Source organism: Scomber japonicus, chromosome 3, assembly GCF_027409825.1.
Source record: "Scomber japonicus isolate fScoJap1 chromosome 3, fScoJap1.pri, whole genome shotgun sequence".
Lineage (NCBI taxonomy): Eukaryota > Metazoa > Chordata > Actinopteri > Scombriformes > Scombridae > Scomber > Scomber japonicus.
The window spans coordinates 29718746-29737977 of NC_070580.1; the positions used below are offsets into that span (position 1 = coordinate 29718746).

The window sequence follows — 19232 nt, forward strand, 5'->3', positions numbered from 1 at the left end:
AGACACATGGAATTTAGACAAAGGTATATGTATGTCAAAACATGAAGAAAAACAAAAGTCTTTATAACCCTTGCTGTAAGGGCAGCATTGCGGTGGCATTTTGGCATCCACCAATGGAACGAACAAAAGGTCTTGAATTGAAATGATGACCCATTAAACTGAGGGGAAATGAAGTTGGCAAAAGTTAGAGCGTTGGCACCAAAAAGAGACAGACAGAAAAAAGACAGAATGAGGAAAAGAGTGGAAAAATCTTCTTCTGAAGTGTGCCAACTCCCCTCGGAGAATAGTCAGGTGCTGGTGGGGTTGTGGATGCTAATCACACTGAACTGTGACTCTGCTCTCACAGCTTTCCCACACTCTGTCCATTGACCGAGCTCCTTCCCAACAATAGACATGTGCCTTGTTAAATGCTAATTCATCCCCACACAAGAGGCTCCCTGCTCTCCCCTGAGGATAAAGTTTGTTGTTTAGACACTCTCCTCAATTAAGAGAGGAGAACAAGAGAAATAAACACAAATATTTTGACTGGGAATGTAACCTAACAACCAATCTAGTAAATGTATTTAGGTGCAGAATTGATAATTAAATTATATCTTTAATCAATTATTATTATTTTCTTACTTAAAGGACTGGGGCTGTGCATTTTTAGTTTAAATTTGAGAATGATGATAAATAGATAGTTATAGCAGTACTGAAAGTACAGCAATAAGCTTTAATAATTCTCTAAAATAGTATTTAATTTACAATTTAGTTTAGTTTCACAAATGAAATTCATATTAGCCTTTCATTGTTTGTTTTTTCCACCTGATTTTTAATAATCAGGTGAAATATACAAAAGATACATATGCACATACAAAAATAAACTATATGATTGTAACATACATGTTGTCAGATTTAGTGAGTAAAAAAATGTAAACATTTAAGATGCCGTGGTAAAGACGCCCACCTCTCTCTACCACCTCCTCGCAGACGTCTTTGTCTGGTCTGCCTCTATTGTCCCACAGGGGCTCTGTGAGTGAGTTTTCTCTGGTTTCCCACACTCTGTCCATTCACTGCCTTCAAGAACAAAAGAAGTGTGTCTGGTTGCACATCACATTAATTATGGAGTCAGTTTACGAGTTTTGTCTCACTGCTTCTGAATGGGAATTCCTGTCACCAAGATTCGTCATTACTAGGCTTTTGTAAAAACGCTATGAGGAATGCAGACATGCTAAGGATTAATGAACGTTCAAAAGCTCTTTTTTTACCCCTACTTTAGATTCAAATTGTTCCTGTGCATTCCAGGCTGTTTATTATGACGGGAACGATGAAAGGCAATCATTCCTGAATTGATTAGGTACTGCTCATGGTGCTATAACACTATGAATTTGAAGTTAATGATTATTTTTTAATTGCTGCTATCAAATTGAATTTAAAACATGATCAAGCCATGATCATCCAGGTTTAATTAGGAATTTCAATTTTTAAGACTATTGAAAAGGGTTTTTTGCATTCAGAATTTGGATCTAGTAACACTTCTTTAAAGTTTAGTATGAGTACCGCTTCAACTGCAGATTTCACATCAACAGCAGTTTTCCCATTTATAAAGGAGGATTACTTCCTTGCATTAAATATAATAAGACTTACATATACATTTTGTTTATGATACTGAAATATCTGCATGTTCAGTCACCATTACTTCATATTTGTTTTGTTTTAATATTACTGTCTATCACATACTATCGCCCACGTGTGTGATGGGACGTTCAGCGTGTGTTCAGTCAAAATCGTTGATCCCAGCATCAGGCATCAGATCTGATCTCTGCAGGGTCACCGTCTTTCCCAGATTCACACAGAGCTCTGTGAGTCTCTCTCCATCAGCCCCCTCCCCCTAACCTGTTCCCCTGAGATCTAACCATTATCCCCCAGGCCATAAGAGCATTCAGCATGCTATATCCTTTATTGTCTTACTGAGCTCTCTGATTGGCTGAGACTGTGAGAAACTCCAGCCAGACCGAGACCCACGCATTCATATGGAGATGTGGGACTATAAATAGGAGGATGAAGCCAGCAGAGATCAGATTCTCTACAGAGACCTCTACAGCACAGAGATCCAGCTATGGCACCTACAATCACTGCAGCAATGACCAACTCTCAGGAGCATCAGACTCTGACCCACAAGGTAAATTGATGATTCATGATGACTCAATATTTTAATGAGAAGTTTCTTTATTCATGCTATCATTAAACTCCAGAATAAGTTTATTAATGACTTTGTTCTTCTTTCTTCAGCTCAGAAAGCCTCTGGTGGAAAAGTTACGCAGAGAGCGAATCAACAACAGCATTGAGCAGCTCAAGTCTCTCCTGGGTCCAGAGTTCCTCAAACAGCAGCCAGACTCCAAGATGGAGAAAGCAGACATCCTGGAGATGACAGTTTGCTTCCTGAGACAGCTGCAGCAGCAGAATCAAGCTGTTGAGTCAGCAGCTGTGGATAAAGGCTACTCCAGGTGTGTCCGGGAGGTGGCACACTTCCTGTCCAAGGAGGAGGTGAAGACACAGTCCCAGAGAAGACTGCTGAACCATTTCAACAAGCTGCAGTCTTCCTCTGAGAAGAACCTGAGAGAGGCTGACTTCTCTCCTCTGAGCTCCACAGTCCAGACCAGCATCACTAAAGAGAAGAATCCAGTCAACAACATAGTCTGGAGGCCTTGGTAGACACCTAAGGACTTGTATAAAATTGAGTGAAACTCTCTCATATTGTACAAGTAGTTGTACTGATGAGCATTCTTGTGGTCATGTTATTGCATATGTTACTGCAGTTTTCCACTTGTATTGCCTTTTGTAAAGGTTAGATTCCATGTTTCTGTGATATTTGCAGATAACAGGTTCGCTACTGTTTGTATTTCAAAAGCAGCGACATAACTCTGATTCAAAAGTTACTCTGTGAAGTAAATATTATTGTTCCCTATTGGAATGCCTATATATTGTTAGTAACACTGACATGTTTGTGCTTTTTCTCCATATAGGAGACACTGTTATTAATGTTGAACATGTTTCAAATTGATGTGATATTCACATGTTATATTGATACAATTTTAATTCTGATGTATTTGTATATATCTTAAGTCTGCGTTTTTAGCATGAAATAAGTTTGTGCATGAAAAAATCCATCAAGACAAATGTGCTGTTTCTCTGTGGGTGACAGCACTCACACCTTCAGTGAAGGATTGTTGTTTCGAAAAAAATTCAAAATGAATGTATCTCTTCTAACCAAGTGGCATTAAAACAATCACAAAAAACAACAACATTTATGCCTCATGATCATCAGTTATTCATATTTCACTTGATCTCAATCCAGTGCATATTTTACTTCATTGTATTTCATACTTGGAGATAACATAGCCAGCTGATAAATAAAACACTGAGCGAAATGTCTCAGTTACATCACCTTTTGGTAAAGTAGAACTTAAATGAGCAGCAAAATCCTACAGTAGCACATCTGTTAAGGGAGTGATGAGTGGGTCTTTTTACACACTGACTTCAGTGACAGTAAACCAGATGAGTTAGACGGTCACAAAGCTGTTTTTTCAACCCTCCAGCTGGGTTAGGGTTAGCTTATGGCTGTCATCACATCTACAATGTCTGTAATCAGTGCAAAATGAGACGTTTCGTAATAAATGGGTGACAATTTAACAGAAAGGCCAACATAAAGTGTCTTAATGAGGTGTTAGGTCTCCACAAGCCTCCTACATAAACACCACCACTTCCACAAAATATTTGGTTTTGATGGAGACAGTGTGAGTCAGTTCACTCCACAATCTGTCATTTAACTGAGATCTGACTGCAAAACCTGTGTTATATAATTTAAATAATTTTATCAAATACTTATCAAACATTCAGGCTGCACTTTAAAGACAGATCTGCATTCAATATGTTTCTCTTCCCTTTTCTTTTGGTTTATTCTTTAATTAGTCACTTGTACCTGTATAATGGTTGCTGTTAACAGTGGTGTAAACACCAGTTTTTTTTTCATTGAACAGGTACTGCTCACATTTATGGTGTTTAAATTATATCATATTGCTGAAAGGCTCAGAAAAGATTATATTTGCTCCACTTAAAAACTCGAATAAAATTTCTTGTGATTGTACATCAAGAATATGACTGCACTGATTGAAGTTAAAATGTGTTATTTCAAACTCTGGTAGATTTTTTTTTTTTTTTTAATTGTGTTATACCCAAAATTGATTCAAATGAAGTGACATGAAAAAGCATTTATGTCAAACATATTTATTTTCTTGGAATCTGCAACAAAACCAGAACAACTTAAAATCCATTTTGGTAACAAAACTGATAAACAAAATAACGTATGCATACACAGCATACATAAAATAATAACAAAGCCCTTTTCAGAAGAAAGGTAGGTTTTTTTTAGAAAAAGTATAAGATACATTATACCTTGAAACAAGGCAGTACAATTTTTACAGGAAGAACAGGTTGACATTGTTCTGCTTGGCTTAAGGCATTCAGTACAATTTCTCAAGCTGAAATAAAACATCCTCTATCTGTCCACCCATACACTCATAATTTTATCAGACAAAACACAGCAGCCAATGTCTGCATAGTTAAGAGACTTGGATTAATACTCAGTGGTTTTGTTTATAAAAAAAAAAGAAAAAGTAACCACTAGAGCCATAAATCCAAAAAGCAGCACAACATGTTTTAACTAAATTAGCTATTCTCTCTTCTCCTCAGTCAGTGACTTCTTAGCCTTTAACTTTGAATCCACTTTTCTACCTCTGATCATCATCCTATTAAGTGACAAATATGGGGAATTACCCAGAATACTCCAGGTTTTTTTAAACCTCAAAAAGAAGTTTTTTCTAAACTGTTTCAATAAGGCTAATGAGCCTTATTAGTCTCGTAAATCTGCTTGTCATAATGCAAAAAAATGCATTTCTCAACAGTCAGCATATTTTCAACACACATTCTGTGCACATATCAAAACACATAGACGCAGTTGGCATCAATAAAATCTGTTGTCGTTCACAGATCAACAAACTGCAATCATTTGAATGCAGTTTCAGTGATTTTTCAATTGTCCATTCCAGCTTCGTGTTTAAAAACACAATGGAGCCAAGTCGTCCTCTGCGTCAGGAAAAAGGCGTAAAATGTCCCTTGAATATTTGGAGTAGCCGTTATGTGACAGCAGGGCTTTTCTCAAGGTTAGGAGGGACTTTGTTTTCTCCAGGATGTCTGAAACAGAGATCCCGTTCTGGATATGTTCTTCAATCAGAGCCTTCAGCTTCTCCACTCCAATGCTGCATTTCCTCTCCAACATGTTGAGTTTGCACCTGAAAGAAGTAAAGTTGTGACTTTTAGTAACATGGTCATCAGTTTAATGAAAAGTGAAAAACCTTTACAGAGATAAGATTAATTTACAGTTAAAGACAGTTTGGTTTGGTGACTTACCTGAAGAGCTGTTCCTTCATGGTGTCTTGAAGAGCAAGGTCTGCGTAGAGAGCCATTTTCTGGTTAGTTTCTGCAGTTGGAAAGTTCTGCTGTTGCTTGCGAAGGTTGAGCGGGTGTCTCTGCTCACATATGCGTCTCTGCTCCGCATTTATGCTGCTCATCCTGCAGCTTGTCTGCTGCTCAGCCAATCAGGAGGCTCAGAGCTCAGGACAATAGATTGAATTTAATGGCTGTCACACAGAACAGGTGGGATGCTTTATCTGTATGCCACAGATCAATGAGGTCAGTGGGAAAATGTTCTTCCTCAAGTGGACACGACCCGAGTGACTATAAACTGACGTGGTGCTGAGCCTGAAAATGTGCAATGAAAAGAAAAAATAAAATAAATAAAATATTAAAATAAAATTCTTATTGGCATGAGAATGTCCTATATATTTATGCACAACAAAAACAACTTTTCTGACTTGTAAACTTTCATTTTTATTAAATGGAAGATGAATGGACAGCTCACCTTCTTTCTCACTATAAATCTATGTTAGGAATAACTGGAAAGGTGCTTAGTTTGTATTATTTATTTAAAGAAAATAATCATCAAACTCTAACATCAGAATATATAAATAAAAGCATTCCTTCAAAAAATTACCCAAAAGCTATAATAATATTCTAATGTTATATTTTCTCACTCTGGGTTTCCCAGCAGTGAGTTACAGCCAAACCAGATGGTTTATCTGTGAAGTGGCCTTCTGTCCCGTCCCTGCCTGAGAACCATCCTGAGGCTTTGTGAAAGCAGACACACTTCTATTGTGTACACGGCTGAGCAGACTGCATACAGAAGTGTGGGAAGCCGTGTGTCGCTGTGGCTCCCAGCCTCAGAGAGAGAGGAGGGCGTGTGACTGGGGCACGTTCAGCCTTGTGCAGGGAGCTGTGGGAGCTCAGAGGAGGGGAGCTTGGAAACCGGAGCCCCTACACAGACAGCAGATACATGGAGACAGATGGAGACGAGATAAACAGGGAGGGTAAACCCACCTGAACCTGGTCAGTTTCCAGTCGTGTCACTAAATATATTTTTTAAACTGTTTCTCACATGAATCACATACATCTAACTCAAAGTGTATGTTCATATACATCAAGTATTTTCAGAAAAGAAGAGTGCAAACAGCAAGAATTGCTCAGAATAAAACCACTATCAAACGTCAATAATAATCTGACCTCTATGGGTGACTGGAGGGGAATGGAGAAAAAATCAACTAAGTTTCTTGATTGTTTGATAGATTGATTTTGTTTATGGATCATACAGTGACAAACGAATCCAAGGGATAACATTTAAGAGTGAAAAAACCTATTTCAATATTGTCCCAAGATGTTAAGATAAATAAAACACAAAGAAGCACAAGACATTCATCATAAAAACTAAACAAAATGCAATCTTAAAAAAAAACAATAACTACATCACCTCAATTTACAAAATGAATAAAAAATAACTCACATGAGAAAGACAAAGACAACCAAAACAAACTATTTCATTGGAAATCTCACTAGAGATGTGTTACCCTGCTCCATAAAAGTCCTAACCTGACTTCTATAAGCCCTTTTCATATTTCATATTTAAGGGCTGCTCCACAATATGACACCAGTATCAAAAAGGCAACATTATTCACTCGGGGCACTTTACAAGAACATAAACTGGACCTGGTATTATAGTTACGCTTTAATAATTTTGTACATATGATGCAGCTTCTGTTGTTCAGCTCTAAGCTGTACTGGCAGCAATCCTGCCCTTCTGAATTAATTGTAACTTATATGAGTTTGAGGGGATGCATTTAATAAATAACTAATAGTATTATTTTTCATCACCTGCAGCAAGTTTAATTGACAAACCACTGTACCAAGCAGAACATACGTAATCAAAATAACACAAAAAGTTGAACTTAAGTTTGCCAGCACACTTATTAACATTTAAGCAGCGATAGATTCACAGGACAGGAGAGTAACTTCTCCGATATTACTCCTAAATATGAGACTCTGAGATTCAATTTCAGCTCCATTACAAGAAAATGTCAGTGTATTTGTTTTTTACAGCTTCCTCTTAGTTCCAGACAAGATTGACTCTGTTTTAATCAATATCTATCTCTCTGACATCATTCCCAGATACCAATGAATCCCAACTCGACCACGATTTCATAGATTTTTCTTGAGTTTATCCCTGATATTTTGGCCAGTTAATCAGGTTCCAACTTTTAAAAAATGGACAGAGATCTCCTAAATGTGCCACCATCTCTACACCAACCCATTGCTTAATGTTAAATCTCACTGAGATGGTTTATTATTCAAGATGTATTTACATGTATTTAACGTTCTGAGGAAGACATTCATTTCTACTACATTGTATTCTTTAAAATGTCTTTATCTTGTTTACAAGACTGTGGTTGTTTCATGATGAGAACTGTAAGGGGGTCTATAATTGTAGCAAACTATTACAACGTAAATCAGCGAACCAAGAAAGCTGCAATCAAAAAGTTTTATAAATAAGCTGTAAAACAAAATAACATGAGAACACAAATTTCCAAATGACATTGTTTGTTTATTCAACAAGATATAATGAGCCACATAATGTATGCAAGCTGCAATAAGACGTGATGATACATCAAAACAACAACTTGTAGATTTCTACAAGACACACTGTACTCAGACAGAGTAAAGGAACAGCTGTCTTTATAAAAGACACAAAAATTGGAGAACAGATCACAAACTGCTCTTTAAGAGCATGTCTGAATGAGGTGAATAATTTGCTCTTAATAAAAAAAAGAAAAACGTGAAAAATGACCCTAAAACAGATCAAAATGTTATTTTCACAATGTGATGACAACCAGTCACTAAATATGACCAATTCTCTCTCTTTTAAAAAAACAATATCACAGGAAAATTGTGACAAGGTGATATTAAGCATGTGGATCTTAATTAATCACATGAAGTGGTTTAAAGTCCACTATGATAAAATGTCCATAAAAAGGACAATTAAGGTTTTTCATAACGATTAATATTAATCAAGAGGTAACAAATGTCAACATAGCATTATATTGTAACAATATTTGACATGTAGTGAGGCATAAAAGTATCACTAGAAAATTGTGATAGCCTGATTTTAAACAAACTTTTTTGAAAAAAAAAGATAAACATTTGGATCTTACAACAGATCAGTTTTGAGTAATCACAGAGATTAAAGTGAGATAAAGTCCATTATAACAATATGTCCAATAAAAGGACAGTTACATATATGATCAAAATGATCAATACTGATCAAAAGGTAACAAATGTTACCATAACATTATATACTACCAATACATGAAGTACAATGAAGCATAATAACAATTGCTGATGCAATCAGATTTAGTTCATGCAACATGCATGACAAGATGCTCTTTCTTCACTTGAAAGATATTGTTGCTGTCATTTCCTTAAGAAATGTCATCGAGCACAAACACAAAAACACACAAATGATCCTTCTGTATACAGAAGAACAAGTGAATTAAATCTCAAATAATTCAGTCCAGTAATCTTTGACCAACATGGTCATCTGAGTTTGTCTGTAGTGACTCCAGTCTGTATGAGTCTACCACGGCCTCCAGAGGGCGCTGTTGACTGGACTCTTCTCTTTAGTGATGCTGGTCTGGACTGTGGAGCTCAGAGGAGAGAAGTCAGCCTCTCTCAGGTTCTTCTCAGAGGAAGACTGCAGCTTGTTGAAATGGTTCAGCAGTCTTCCTTGCTGTTGATTCTGCTGCTGCAGCTGTGTCAGGAAGCAAACTGTCATCTCCAGGATGTCTGCTTTCTCCATCTTGGAGTCTGGCTGCTGTTTGAGGAACTTTGGACCCAGGAGAGACTTGAGCTGCTCAATGCTGCTGTTGATTCGCTCTCTCCGTAACTTTTCCACCAGAGGCTTTCTGAGCTGAAGAAAGAAGAACAAAGTCATTAATACACTTATTCTGGAGTTTAATGATAGCATGAATAAAGAAACTTCTCATTAAAATATTGAGTCATCATGAATCATCAATTTACCTTGTGGGTCAGAGTCTGATGCTCCTGAGAGTTGGTCATTGCTGCAGTGATTGTAGGTGCCATAGCTGGATCTCTGTGCTGTAGAGGTCTCTGTAGAGAGAATCTGATCTCTGCTGGCTGCATCCTCCTATTTATAGTCCCACATCTCCATATGAATGTGTGGGTCTTGGTGTGGCTGAGGTTTCTCACAGTCTCAGCCAATCAGAGAGCATGGTGAGGTAATAAAGGATACAACGTGCTGAATGCAGTTATTGCCTGAGGGACAATGGTTAAATCCCAGGGGAACAGGTGGAGGACTGGGGGGGCTGATGGAGAGAGATTCACTGAGCTCTGTGTGAATCTGGGAAAGTGGTGACCCTGTAGAGATCAGATTTACTGCCTGATTCTGGGATCAATGACTTTGACTGAGCACACGCTCATCAACCCATCACACACGTGAGGAAATAACATCAGCGGTATAATGTTTGAATTACACGTGGGATAGAAATAAATGTAACCAATCTTATTGAGCCAAAATTTAAAACATAGCATCTGTAACTTGTGCCATTTATCCTCCATTTTTAATTGATCGTTTTTCTAGATATTTTATTTTATACAATTTGATAATTTTTATCTCAATTGTTTTTTCATCAATAATACAAACATTTGTAAAACAGTACTATAACATGTAAAAAATACAGTGAGACTCCCAGTCATGACACTTGAAATAAGCTGAGAACAGTAATCATGCTGCTGTCCAGATGTAACAGAGTCTTTTGACACGTGCCTCAGTGTGAGTAGAGAGTAGATCTCACTTTCCCACACTGACTCCCTGTACACTGTGGTCAATGAAACACAAAGGGACTCCTGTGACAGATGCTTGCTGTGTGCTGTTATAGAAACAGAGCATGACATCACCAACCATCTGGAGGGAAAGGACGCCATTGGCTGGCTCTGGCAGTTTGTAAAATTTGAATTTACAGTTGAAAATCTTCAACAAAGTATCACAAGAATGATTTTGAATCTCACTGATGAGCTTCCAGTGATCATCATACATGTTGAACTTCCAATTAAAGCAATGTTGATGTATTAATGAACTTTTCATCAAAATGTTTGCTCTTCATGTGAAGGTGGGAGGCTGAGGCAGCTGTTTGGTGAAGTGTGCCAAATCCCTTTAGAGAATTAGTCTGCTGCTGGTGGGGAGGATGTCATTCACACTCAACTTTGATCTCCAGAGCTTTCCCACACTCCGTGTATTAACAGAAAATAGGCATGTGCCCCACTACTAATGGACTTTTTGAATAAACTGGCACAAGCAGCATGCAGGCGCCAAGGATAGAGGGAGGGGGCCAGAGAACCCATGTAGGATCCTCCTCTAGAAATAATAATTATACTGAAATGTGGGTAAACAAGGCATATATGAGAAAGTGAATTAATGATTTCACATTATAAGGTCATGAATAAACAATTAATACAGTAGGGTCAGAGTCAAAACACCATATTAAGCAGCTTTGTGCACTCAGGTATAATGTGACATGAATTGTGTTGTGATTAAAGCAGTTTGAGATACAGCATGAATGAAAAGTGCAGCACTATTTAATATATTATTATGTCTTGTTTGTTATTGAAGCTTTCTCTTTTTTTAAGACTCACATCGATGAAGGTTAGCTTTATTGTGTTCGTGGTTCATTTAAAAATTAAATGGGCACTGGGCATGTTGATGAGAGGAGACCATTTTGAGTGAAAGTGCTGCTATTTATTTTCCAGTTGAATGATTAGAAACTACTATAAAGTGTACAACCTCATATCAATACTCTGTGAGAGAATTATTAATTCACAATCATTTCAATTTTTAATTTTCAATAAGATAGAAGGCAAATTATTGAGCAAAAAGCCACTTTCTTTTAAAGAAAGATGGAACATAGATAAGATTGAGAAAATGTTTTGAAATGTGAAAACTAACTGCCGTCTTTTCAAATCCATGTATCAAAAGGATGTGTTTCTCAGACACAGATGAGAAATTTTACAGATTATTTTTTGTTTGATGATGAATATATAGGCAGGTTAGATACAGGACTCTGTGCAAAACCCTAAAAGTTTTAATTTTGACAAGATAAAATTGTGATATCTATCAGGAATAGATTGAATGATCTTCATTTAGGGCATCAGAGCCCCTTTTAATGTCTGTCCCCATGGGCAGAGGTCTACAGCTATTGTCCCACAGGGGCTCTGTGAGTGAGTTTTCCCTGGTTTCCCACAGTCTGTCCTTTCACTGCTTTCAGTGGAGGAACAATAGAAGTGTGCCGTATTATCTGTCACTCTAGAGACAATGTGTGACCTCTTTAAAGAGGGAAATGGTTAACTTCAAACACTTTATATTAAAACACCTGCAGCTGCTGACAGTTTTGCTAAAGGGATGCTGCAACACAATTCTATTTGATATTTAAAATTTTCTCATTTGCCTTTATGACTCAGCCTACTCCTTATAAATACAGTGTGATAACATTGATGATCTTTCTAGAAGAAACATTGTTGTTGAACATAATTCAAATTTATTATGTTGAGATGTACGTTCAACAGTTATCTTACCTAGGATGCACAAATACTATATGTGCTGACATTTAACTCGATATGAGGTATGATCTATAATAGAGACATTTATCAAGTAAGTCAGATGGATTCAATGAAAAACTGAAGAAAGTATCTTTTTCATCATTATATTGAGGATACACAAAATATCATGAAACACCAAAATTTGCAACTGGCAGTGTTTTTTATTCAACATGGCACAATGAGCCACATAAAGTATGAAATATTCAACAGGAGGTGATGATACATCACAACAAAAGCTTGTAGATTTCTACAAGACACACTGTACTCAGACAGAGTAAAGGAACAACTGTCTTTATAAAAGACAAACAATTGTCAGTATTTGAGGACACAGTACTCACTGACAAGGGATTAATACACTTAGAGAAGTAAAAGCTGATTTTACAACAGATCTCAATGTTGTTATTAACCACAGAATTCATTCACAGAATTTAAAACTCTGGTTGTGTGACATCAATGAAACCTTTTAAAATAAAAGGATAAAAATATCTTAAAATAGATCACGTCAGAGTAAAGTTAATTATAATATCATAATTGACATTTTTGAATTGATTAATAACAATAAAGAGGTAACAAATACTAACATGGCATTACACTGTAACAATATTTGACATGTAGTGAGGCATAAAAGTATCACTAGAAAATTGTGATAGCCTGATTTTAAACAAACTTTTTAGAAAAAAAAGATAAACATTTGGATCTTACAACAGATCAGTTTTGAGTAATCACAGAGATTAAAGTGAGATAAAGTCCATTATAACAATATGTCCAATAAAAGGACAGTTACATATATGATCAAAATGATCAATACTGATCAAAAGGTAACAAATGTTACCATAACATTATATACTACCAATACATGAAGTACAATGAAGCATAATAACAATTGCTGATGCAATCAGATTTAGTTCATGCAACATGCATGACAAGATGCTCTTTCTTCACTTGAAAGATATTGTTGCTGTCATTTCCTTAAGAAATGTCATCGAGCACAAACACAAAAACACACAAATGATCCTTCTGTATACAGAAGAACAAGTGAATTAAATCTCAAATAATTCAGTCCAGTAATCTTTGACCAACATGGTCATCTGAGTTTGTCTGTAGTGACTCCAGTCTGTATGAGTCTACCATGGCCTCCAGAGGGCGCTGTTGACTGGACTCTTCTCTTTGGTGATGCTGGTCTGGACTGTGGAGCTCAGAGGAGAGAAGTCAGCCTCTCTCAGGTTCTTCTCAGAGGAAGACTGCAGCTTGTTGAAATGGTTCAGCAGTCTTCCTTGCTGTTGATTATGCTGCTGCAGCTGTGTCAGGAAGCAAACTGTCATCTCCAGGATGTCTGCTTTCTCCATCTTGGAGTCCGGCTGCTGTTTGAGGAACTCTGAACCCAGGAGAGACTTGAGCTGCTCAATGCTGCTGTTGATTCGCTCTCTGCGTACCTTTTCCACCAGAGGCTTTCTGAGCTGAAGAAAGAAGAACAAAGTCATTAATAAACTTATTCTGGAGTTTAATGATAGCATGAATAAAGAAACTTCTCATTAAGAGATTAATTCATCATGAATCATCAATTTACCTTGTGGGTCAGAGTCTGATGCTCCTGAGAGTTGGTCATTGCTGCAGTGATTGTAGGTGCCATAGCTGGATCTCTGTGCTGTAGAGGTCTCTGTAGAGAGAATCTGATCTCTGCTGGCTGCATCCCTCCTATTTATAGTCCCACATCTCCATATGAATGTGTGGGTCTTGGTGTGGTTGCAGTTTCTCACAGTCTCAGCCAATCAGTGAGCTTGGTGAGACAAAAGAGGATGAGGCATGCTGAATGCTGTTATTGCCTGAGGGACAATGGTTAAATCTCAGGGGAACAGGTGGAGGACTGGGGGGGTTAATGGAGAGAGACTCACTGAGCTCTGTGTGAATCTGGGAAAGTGGTGACCCTGTAGAGATCAGATCTGCTGCCTGATGCTGAGATCAATGACTTTGATCACACATTGATCATTCCATCATACACGTGATGGAATAACATTCATGGTGTAATGTTTAATGGTTTGAATTACATGTAGGATAGAAATAAAAGTAAATGCTTATTGGATTTTTTTCAAATCTAGATTGTTGTTTTGAGTAAAAAGGTAAAACATGCTGTTATAGAAACTCGTGTCACCTATCCTCCATTTTGAATTGATAATTTACAGTATACTATTGCTTCGGCTTCATTTTCTTGTTTTCACCAGTAATTCAGTATTTTGTATTCAGTTTGACTCCCAGTCATGAAATTTTAAATAAGCTGAGAACAGTAATCATGCTGCTGTCCAGATGTAACAGAGTCTTTTGACACGTGCCTCAGTGTGAGTAGAGAGTAGATCTCACTTTCCCACACTGACTCCCTGTACACTGTGGTCAATGAAACACAAAGGGACTCCTGTGACAGATGCTTGCTGTGTGCTGTTATAGAAACAGAGCATGACATCACCAACCATCTGGAGGGAAAGGACGCCATTGGCTGGCTCTGGCAGTTTGTAAAATTTGAAATTTTGATGAAAAATATCCCACAAAGTATCACAAAAAATATTTGCAATACCATTTTCGAGCTTTCAGTGATCATCATACATGTTGAACTTCCAATTAAAGCAATTTTGATGTACTAATAACATTTTCATCAACATTTTTGCTCTTCACATGAAGATGGGAGGCTGAGGCAGCTGTTTGGTGAAGTGTGCCAAATCCCTTTAGAGAATTAGTGTGCTGCTGGTGGGGAGGATGTTGTTCACACCCAGTTCTGATCTCCAGAGCTTTCCCACACTCCGTGTATTAACAGAAAATAGGCATGTGCCCCACTACTAATGGACTTTTTGAAAATACAGCCACAAGGACTGAGCAGGTGCCAAGGATAGAGAGAGGGGAACACACCCACAGAGGAGTGCATGAGGCAATTGTGCAATTTTCGAATAATTACTTGACATTTTTGACTCATTAACAAACAATTAAGACAGTTAAATGATAAAATCTCATTCTCTTGTCTTGGGTTACAATAAAAACATTATGGCAGGTCATCAGATTAAGTGATTTTTTTCCACTCAGGTAATAATGTGACAGGAAGTGAATACTGAATGGATGCATTAGGAAAAGTGCCACCTACATGCCAACCTTGATTTAGCAAGCAAACATCAATCATGCCCATTAGAAAATGTCTTTAAAAAGTTGTTGTCACCCAAAACTTAACATAAAGTAGCAGTATGGGGAGGACAGGAGATGCAACACCTCTGGACACCAATTCAAGCGGAATAGACAAGTCCAGTGATGAAAAAACTTTCAGAGGATTTCTGTATATCATCCTTTGGAGAGATTTTGCTAATAGCTATAGCGTTCATTCTTCCAGGTAGATATGGGGCTTCAGGTTTAAATATTTACATCTATAAATGAAGTGTTCCCCATGCAAAATCAAGTTGTTTACATGAGGATCCAGGTTTTTCTCCTCCAAAACTCCAGCTTTAAACAACATCATATTAAAAGGGTGAAGCTTTATGTCCTTAGATTGAAGCCAGCTCTGAAATGAAAGCCAACATTCCTGATGGTTCTCACTGGAGGAAAATATGTTCTACACTCTCAATATCTCTCTCACAGCATTCATGTTAAGTTATTCTAATTTAATCTTTCATGCAAAAAGTGGGTGGATGGATAGATGTCTTTCTAAATTTCAAATGCCACTTAGGCAACATTGAACATGTTGGCCAGACAGGTGCTCAGTGGTAAGTATAGCTAGTTGACCTCTTGAAGGAAACTATGCTGGTAAGTGTATAATGCAGTATTGTCTTCTGTAGAGTACTGGACCTTCACTTAAAAAAAGTATGAACTTGGTTTGTCACTGTGAGGAGAAGCTCATTTGAAAATAAGAGTGTTGACTTTTCCCCCCCAACAACCTCATATCAGTTCTTTGTGGTAAAGTTATTGATTGACAATAGTTTCAAATGTTAATTTTCAATAAGCTTAAAGTCAAATTAACAAACAGTCACTTCTGTGATGAAACAGGTGAAAGATAAATAGGATTAAAATACGCTGTAGACTATGAAAGCTCATTGTCCTCTTTTCAAATCCATGTATCATGATGGTGTGACTCTCAGAAACATATGATAAATTTAACAAATTAATTATTGTGTGGTGATCATACAGTCTATGGTGGTGATACAGGTTAGATCACTGACGGAAATGTTTTCAAAAACTGTGTAAAGCCCCAAGAATATTATTTTAAACAAGATAAAATTGTGATATCTATCAAGAATAGATTAAATGATCTCAATTTAGGGCATCAGAGCCCCTTTTAATGTCTGTCCCCAATGGGCAGAGGTCTGCATCTATTGTCCCACAGGGGCTCTGTGAGTGAGTTTTCCCTGGTTTCCCACAGTCTGTCCTTTCACTGCTTTCAGTGGAGGAACAATAGAAGTGTGCCGTATTATCTGTCACTCTAGAGACAATGTGTGACCTCTTTAAAGAGGGAAATGGTTAACTTCAAACACTTTATATTAAAACACCTGCAGCTGCTGACAGTTTTGCCAAATTGATGCTATAACAAAATTGTATTTGAAATTTGACATGTTCTCATTTGTCTTGATGACTCAACCTACTCCTTATAAATAGAGAGAGATAACATTAATAATCTCATAAAAGATCCTAATTTAATAACATTAAAATAGATTATACTTACATTCACACTTAACCAGTACTGATACACAAATAATGTGTGTACTGAATTTTAACTTGATATGTGTCAATCAGAGGTATGATCTATAACAGAGACATTTGTCAATTAAAGGTAGAATATGTAGAATGAGCAGAACAACGCCATCTAATGTCTGGAGATCGTAGTCGCAACAACCAAAAAGTAATTCCAGCAGTCGGGTTGCCAGGTCCGGTGCCGGATTTTATTTTAGCTCTAACTCTGTAAATATACCACTTTATCCACATGTCTAACCTTTTTAGGCGAGAAAGTAGCCCTTTAGATCCACAATGTGACGCTAATTTGTCCAAATAACATCTGCTTAAAGTTTTGTTCCTGCGAATTCGGAGCCACTCAAGTTAGCCGTAGCGAGTAACGCACTTCCGGTCATTTTCACAAAATAAAACACCCGTTGCCTTTTATTATTAAGAAAACCATAACGATAGAGTTGGTGCTTTTATTTTGAAAACAGGAAGCGAACATACCCTCGCTGTAACTGACTTGAAACCACCGAGGTACATTACATTGTAACGCCAGTGGGAGTAGCAGCAATGTCTCTGCATGTACTGCCTAATCCTAAACATCGATTGGCTTGTGTGTGGTGTCGTCTGAAGCAGAAGAGGCTCACGGTCGTAAACATCTAGTCACGTGTACTCTGAGATGGACGCGCAGGTCAGGAAATGACGCAAACGGACCGTATATGGTTTGTTATTTGTGTTATTACATTACGTGTTGGACTAAATACATGGACATATTGAGGAAAATATTCCGGTTTTATGGAAACGGATTTCATATTTCACAAGAATGGATACTTGGCGAGCTGTACAGAAAGTCCTGTGTCATAAGATGATCGTTGTGGATAAAGGGAAGACTTTGAAGGTATGTAGGCATTATAGCTGTTCTCACTTAGCTGAGTGGCTAGCCAAGCTAATCGCTAATACTGCTACGGCTGTGAGCAACCATATAAGTCGTGAGTGGTCTTGAATGAATCAGAACAATCTAAGCTTTCCAATAGTGTACGGCATGAGTATATATGTTTCAGGGTTAGTGTTTAAAACATTCAGAAGAACGTGTGGCTACCTCCTAACATCCGTCCCGTCCCGTGAACGGAACAGCGTGCGTTAAGAGGTTAATGATCAAATATCAAAATCCGAATAGCGTCAGAAAGTCAACCCACTCTCCACATTTCCATTGCTACCGTTTTGATACTTCATGGTACACAAACAAATAGCATCTCATATGAAAGCTAAGACCCTGCCGAGTTCAACAGTACCACTATTATTGCGCTAAAAACTCAGTGAACCAGCAGCATACAACGGTAAACAACCACTTATTTACAGCGACTAACAGATATTCTGTCTTACCTTCGAAGTTTTGTGATGAAAAGTTGTACTTGACAGCAAAAAACGCTGGTTTTAGTAAGTCCAACACGGCTGTGTTTGTTTACAACTCCATTTCACCCAGTGCCAGCCTACAGTAGCTGCACCGGAACAACAGACAACTCTGGCAACCCGCACTTCCGGCCGCTAATTGGCTGGTACAGTGTACACAGAACGTGTCAGAACGTCATTGTCGAACCCGTCAAAAAATTTTAAAAATATTAATTCAGACTAAATTTTTTTTTTATGGAAAAGCAATACTTTCATTCTGTACCCCTCAAAACGCCCCGTGGCTGTATTATTTTTTTTTTTAAATATAGCTTTTAATAAATATTCTACATATTCATAATCTTTTTCTATCATGATGGAGGAGATAACCATGAATCACAAAAAACGTGACATGACAACAACATTTGCAACTGGCAGTGTTTTTTATTCAACATGGCACAATGAGCCACATAAAGTATGAAAGATTCAACAGGAGGTGATGATACACCACAACAACAACTTGTAGATTTCTACAAGACACACTGTACTCAGACAGAGTAAAGGAACAACTGTCTTTATAAAAGACAAACAATTGACAGTATTTGAGGACACAGTACTCACTGACAAGGGATTAATACACTTAGAGAAGTAAAAGCTGATCTTACAACAGATCTCAATGTTGTTGATAACCACAGAATCCAAATTCATTCACAGAATTTAAAACTCTGGTTGTGTGACATCAATGAAACCTTTAAATAAAAGGACAAAAAGATCTTAAAATAGATCACGTCAGTTCATTGTGATATCACAATTGACATTTTTGAGCAAGATGATTAATAACAATCAAGAGGTAAAATATACCAAAAATGCCATTATATTGTAACAATATATGACATGTAGTGAGGCATAAAAGTATCACTAGAAAGTTTTAAACAAACTTTTTAGAAAAAAAAGATAAACATTTGGATCTTACAACAGATCAGTTTTGAGTAATCACAGAGATTAAAGTGAGATAAAGTCCATTATAACAATATGTCCAAAAAAAGGACAGTTACGATCAAAATGATCAATAC

At 37.3% G+C, this 19232-nt stretch overlaps 2 protein-coding genes and 1 pseudogene across 2 annotated transcripts; 1 reads left to right on the forward strand and 2 right to left on the reverse strand.

Moving 5' to 3' along the window:
• The first annotated feature begins 2040 nt into the window (after positions 1 to 2040).
• Positions 2041 to 2694, forward strand: LOC128356118 (transcription factor HES-5-like; annotated as a pseudogene).
• Positions 2695 to 9058: 6364 nt separating this feature from the next.
• LOC128356128 (transcription factor HES-5-like) lies at positions 9059 to 9624 on the reverse strand. Its single transcript, XM_053316570.1, has 2 exons — positions 9502 to 9624; positions 9059 to 9391 (listed from the first exon to the last, which is right to left on the reverse strand). The coding sequence occupies exons 1-2, from the start codon at positions 9622 to 9624 to the stop codon at positions 9059 to 9061; spliced, it is 456 nt and encodes a 151-aa protein (XP_053172545.1).
• Positions 9625 to 13217: 3593 nt separating this feature from the next.
• LOC128356131 (transcription factor HES-2-like) lies at positions 13218 to 13783 on the reverse strand. Its single transcript, XM_053316573.1, has 2 exons — positions 13661 to 13783; positions 13218 to 13550 (listed from the first exon to the last, which is right to left on the reverse strand). Exons 1-2 carry the CDS (start codon positions 13781 to 13783, stop codon positions 13218 to 13220), a joined length of 456 nt encoding a protein of 151 aa, XP_053172548.1.
• Positions 13784 to 19232: the final 5449 nt, after the last annotated feature.

What these genes read in the sequence shown, in the direction of transcription:
- LOC128356128 (XM_053316570.1), bottom strand. Translation starts at nt 9,624, where the DNA reads ATGCAGCCAGCAGAGATCAGATTCTCTCTACAGAGACCTCTACAGCAC. An exon ending in ATCAGACTCTGACCCACAAG is followed by an intron (nt 9,392 to 9,501) that starts GTAAATTGATGA and finishes TTCTTTCTTCAG; the next exon opens with CTCAGAAAGCCTCTGGTGGA.
- LOC128356131 (XM_053316573.1), bottom strand. Translation starts at nt 13,783, where the DNA reads ATGCAGCCAGCAGAGATCAGATTCTCTCTACAGAGACCTCTACAGCAC. An exon ending in ATCAGACTCTGACCCACAAG is followed by an intron (nt 13,551 to 13,660) that starts GTAAATTGATGA and finishes TTCTTTCTTCAG; the next exon opens with CTCAGAAAGCCTCTGGTGGA.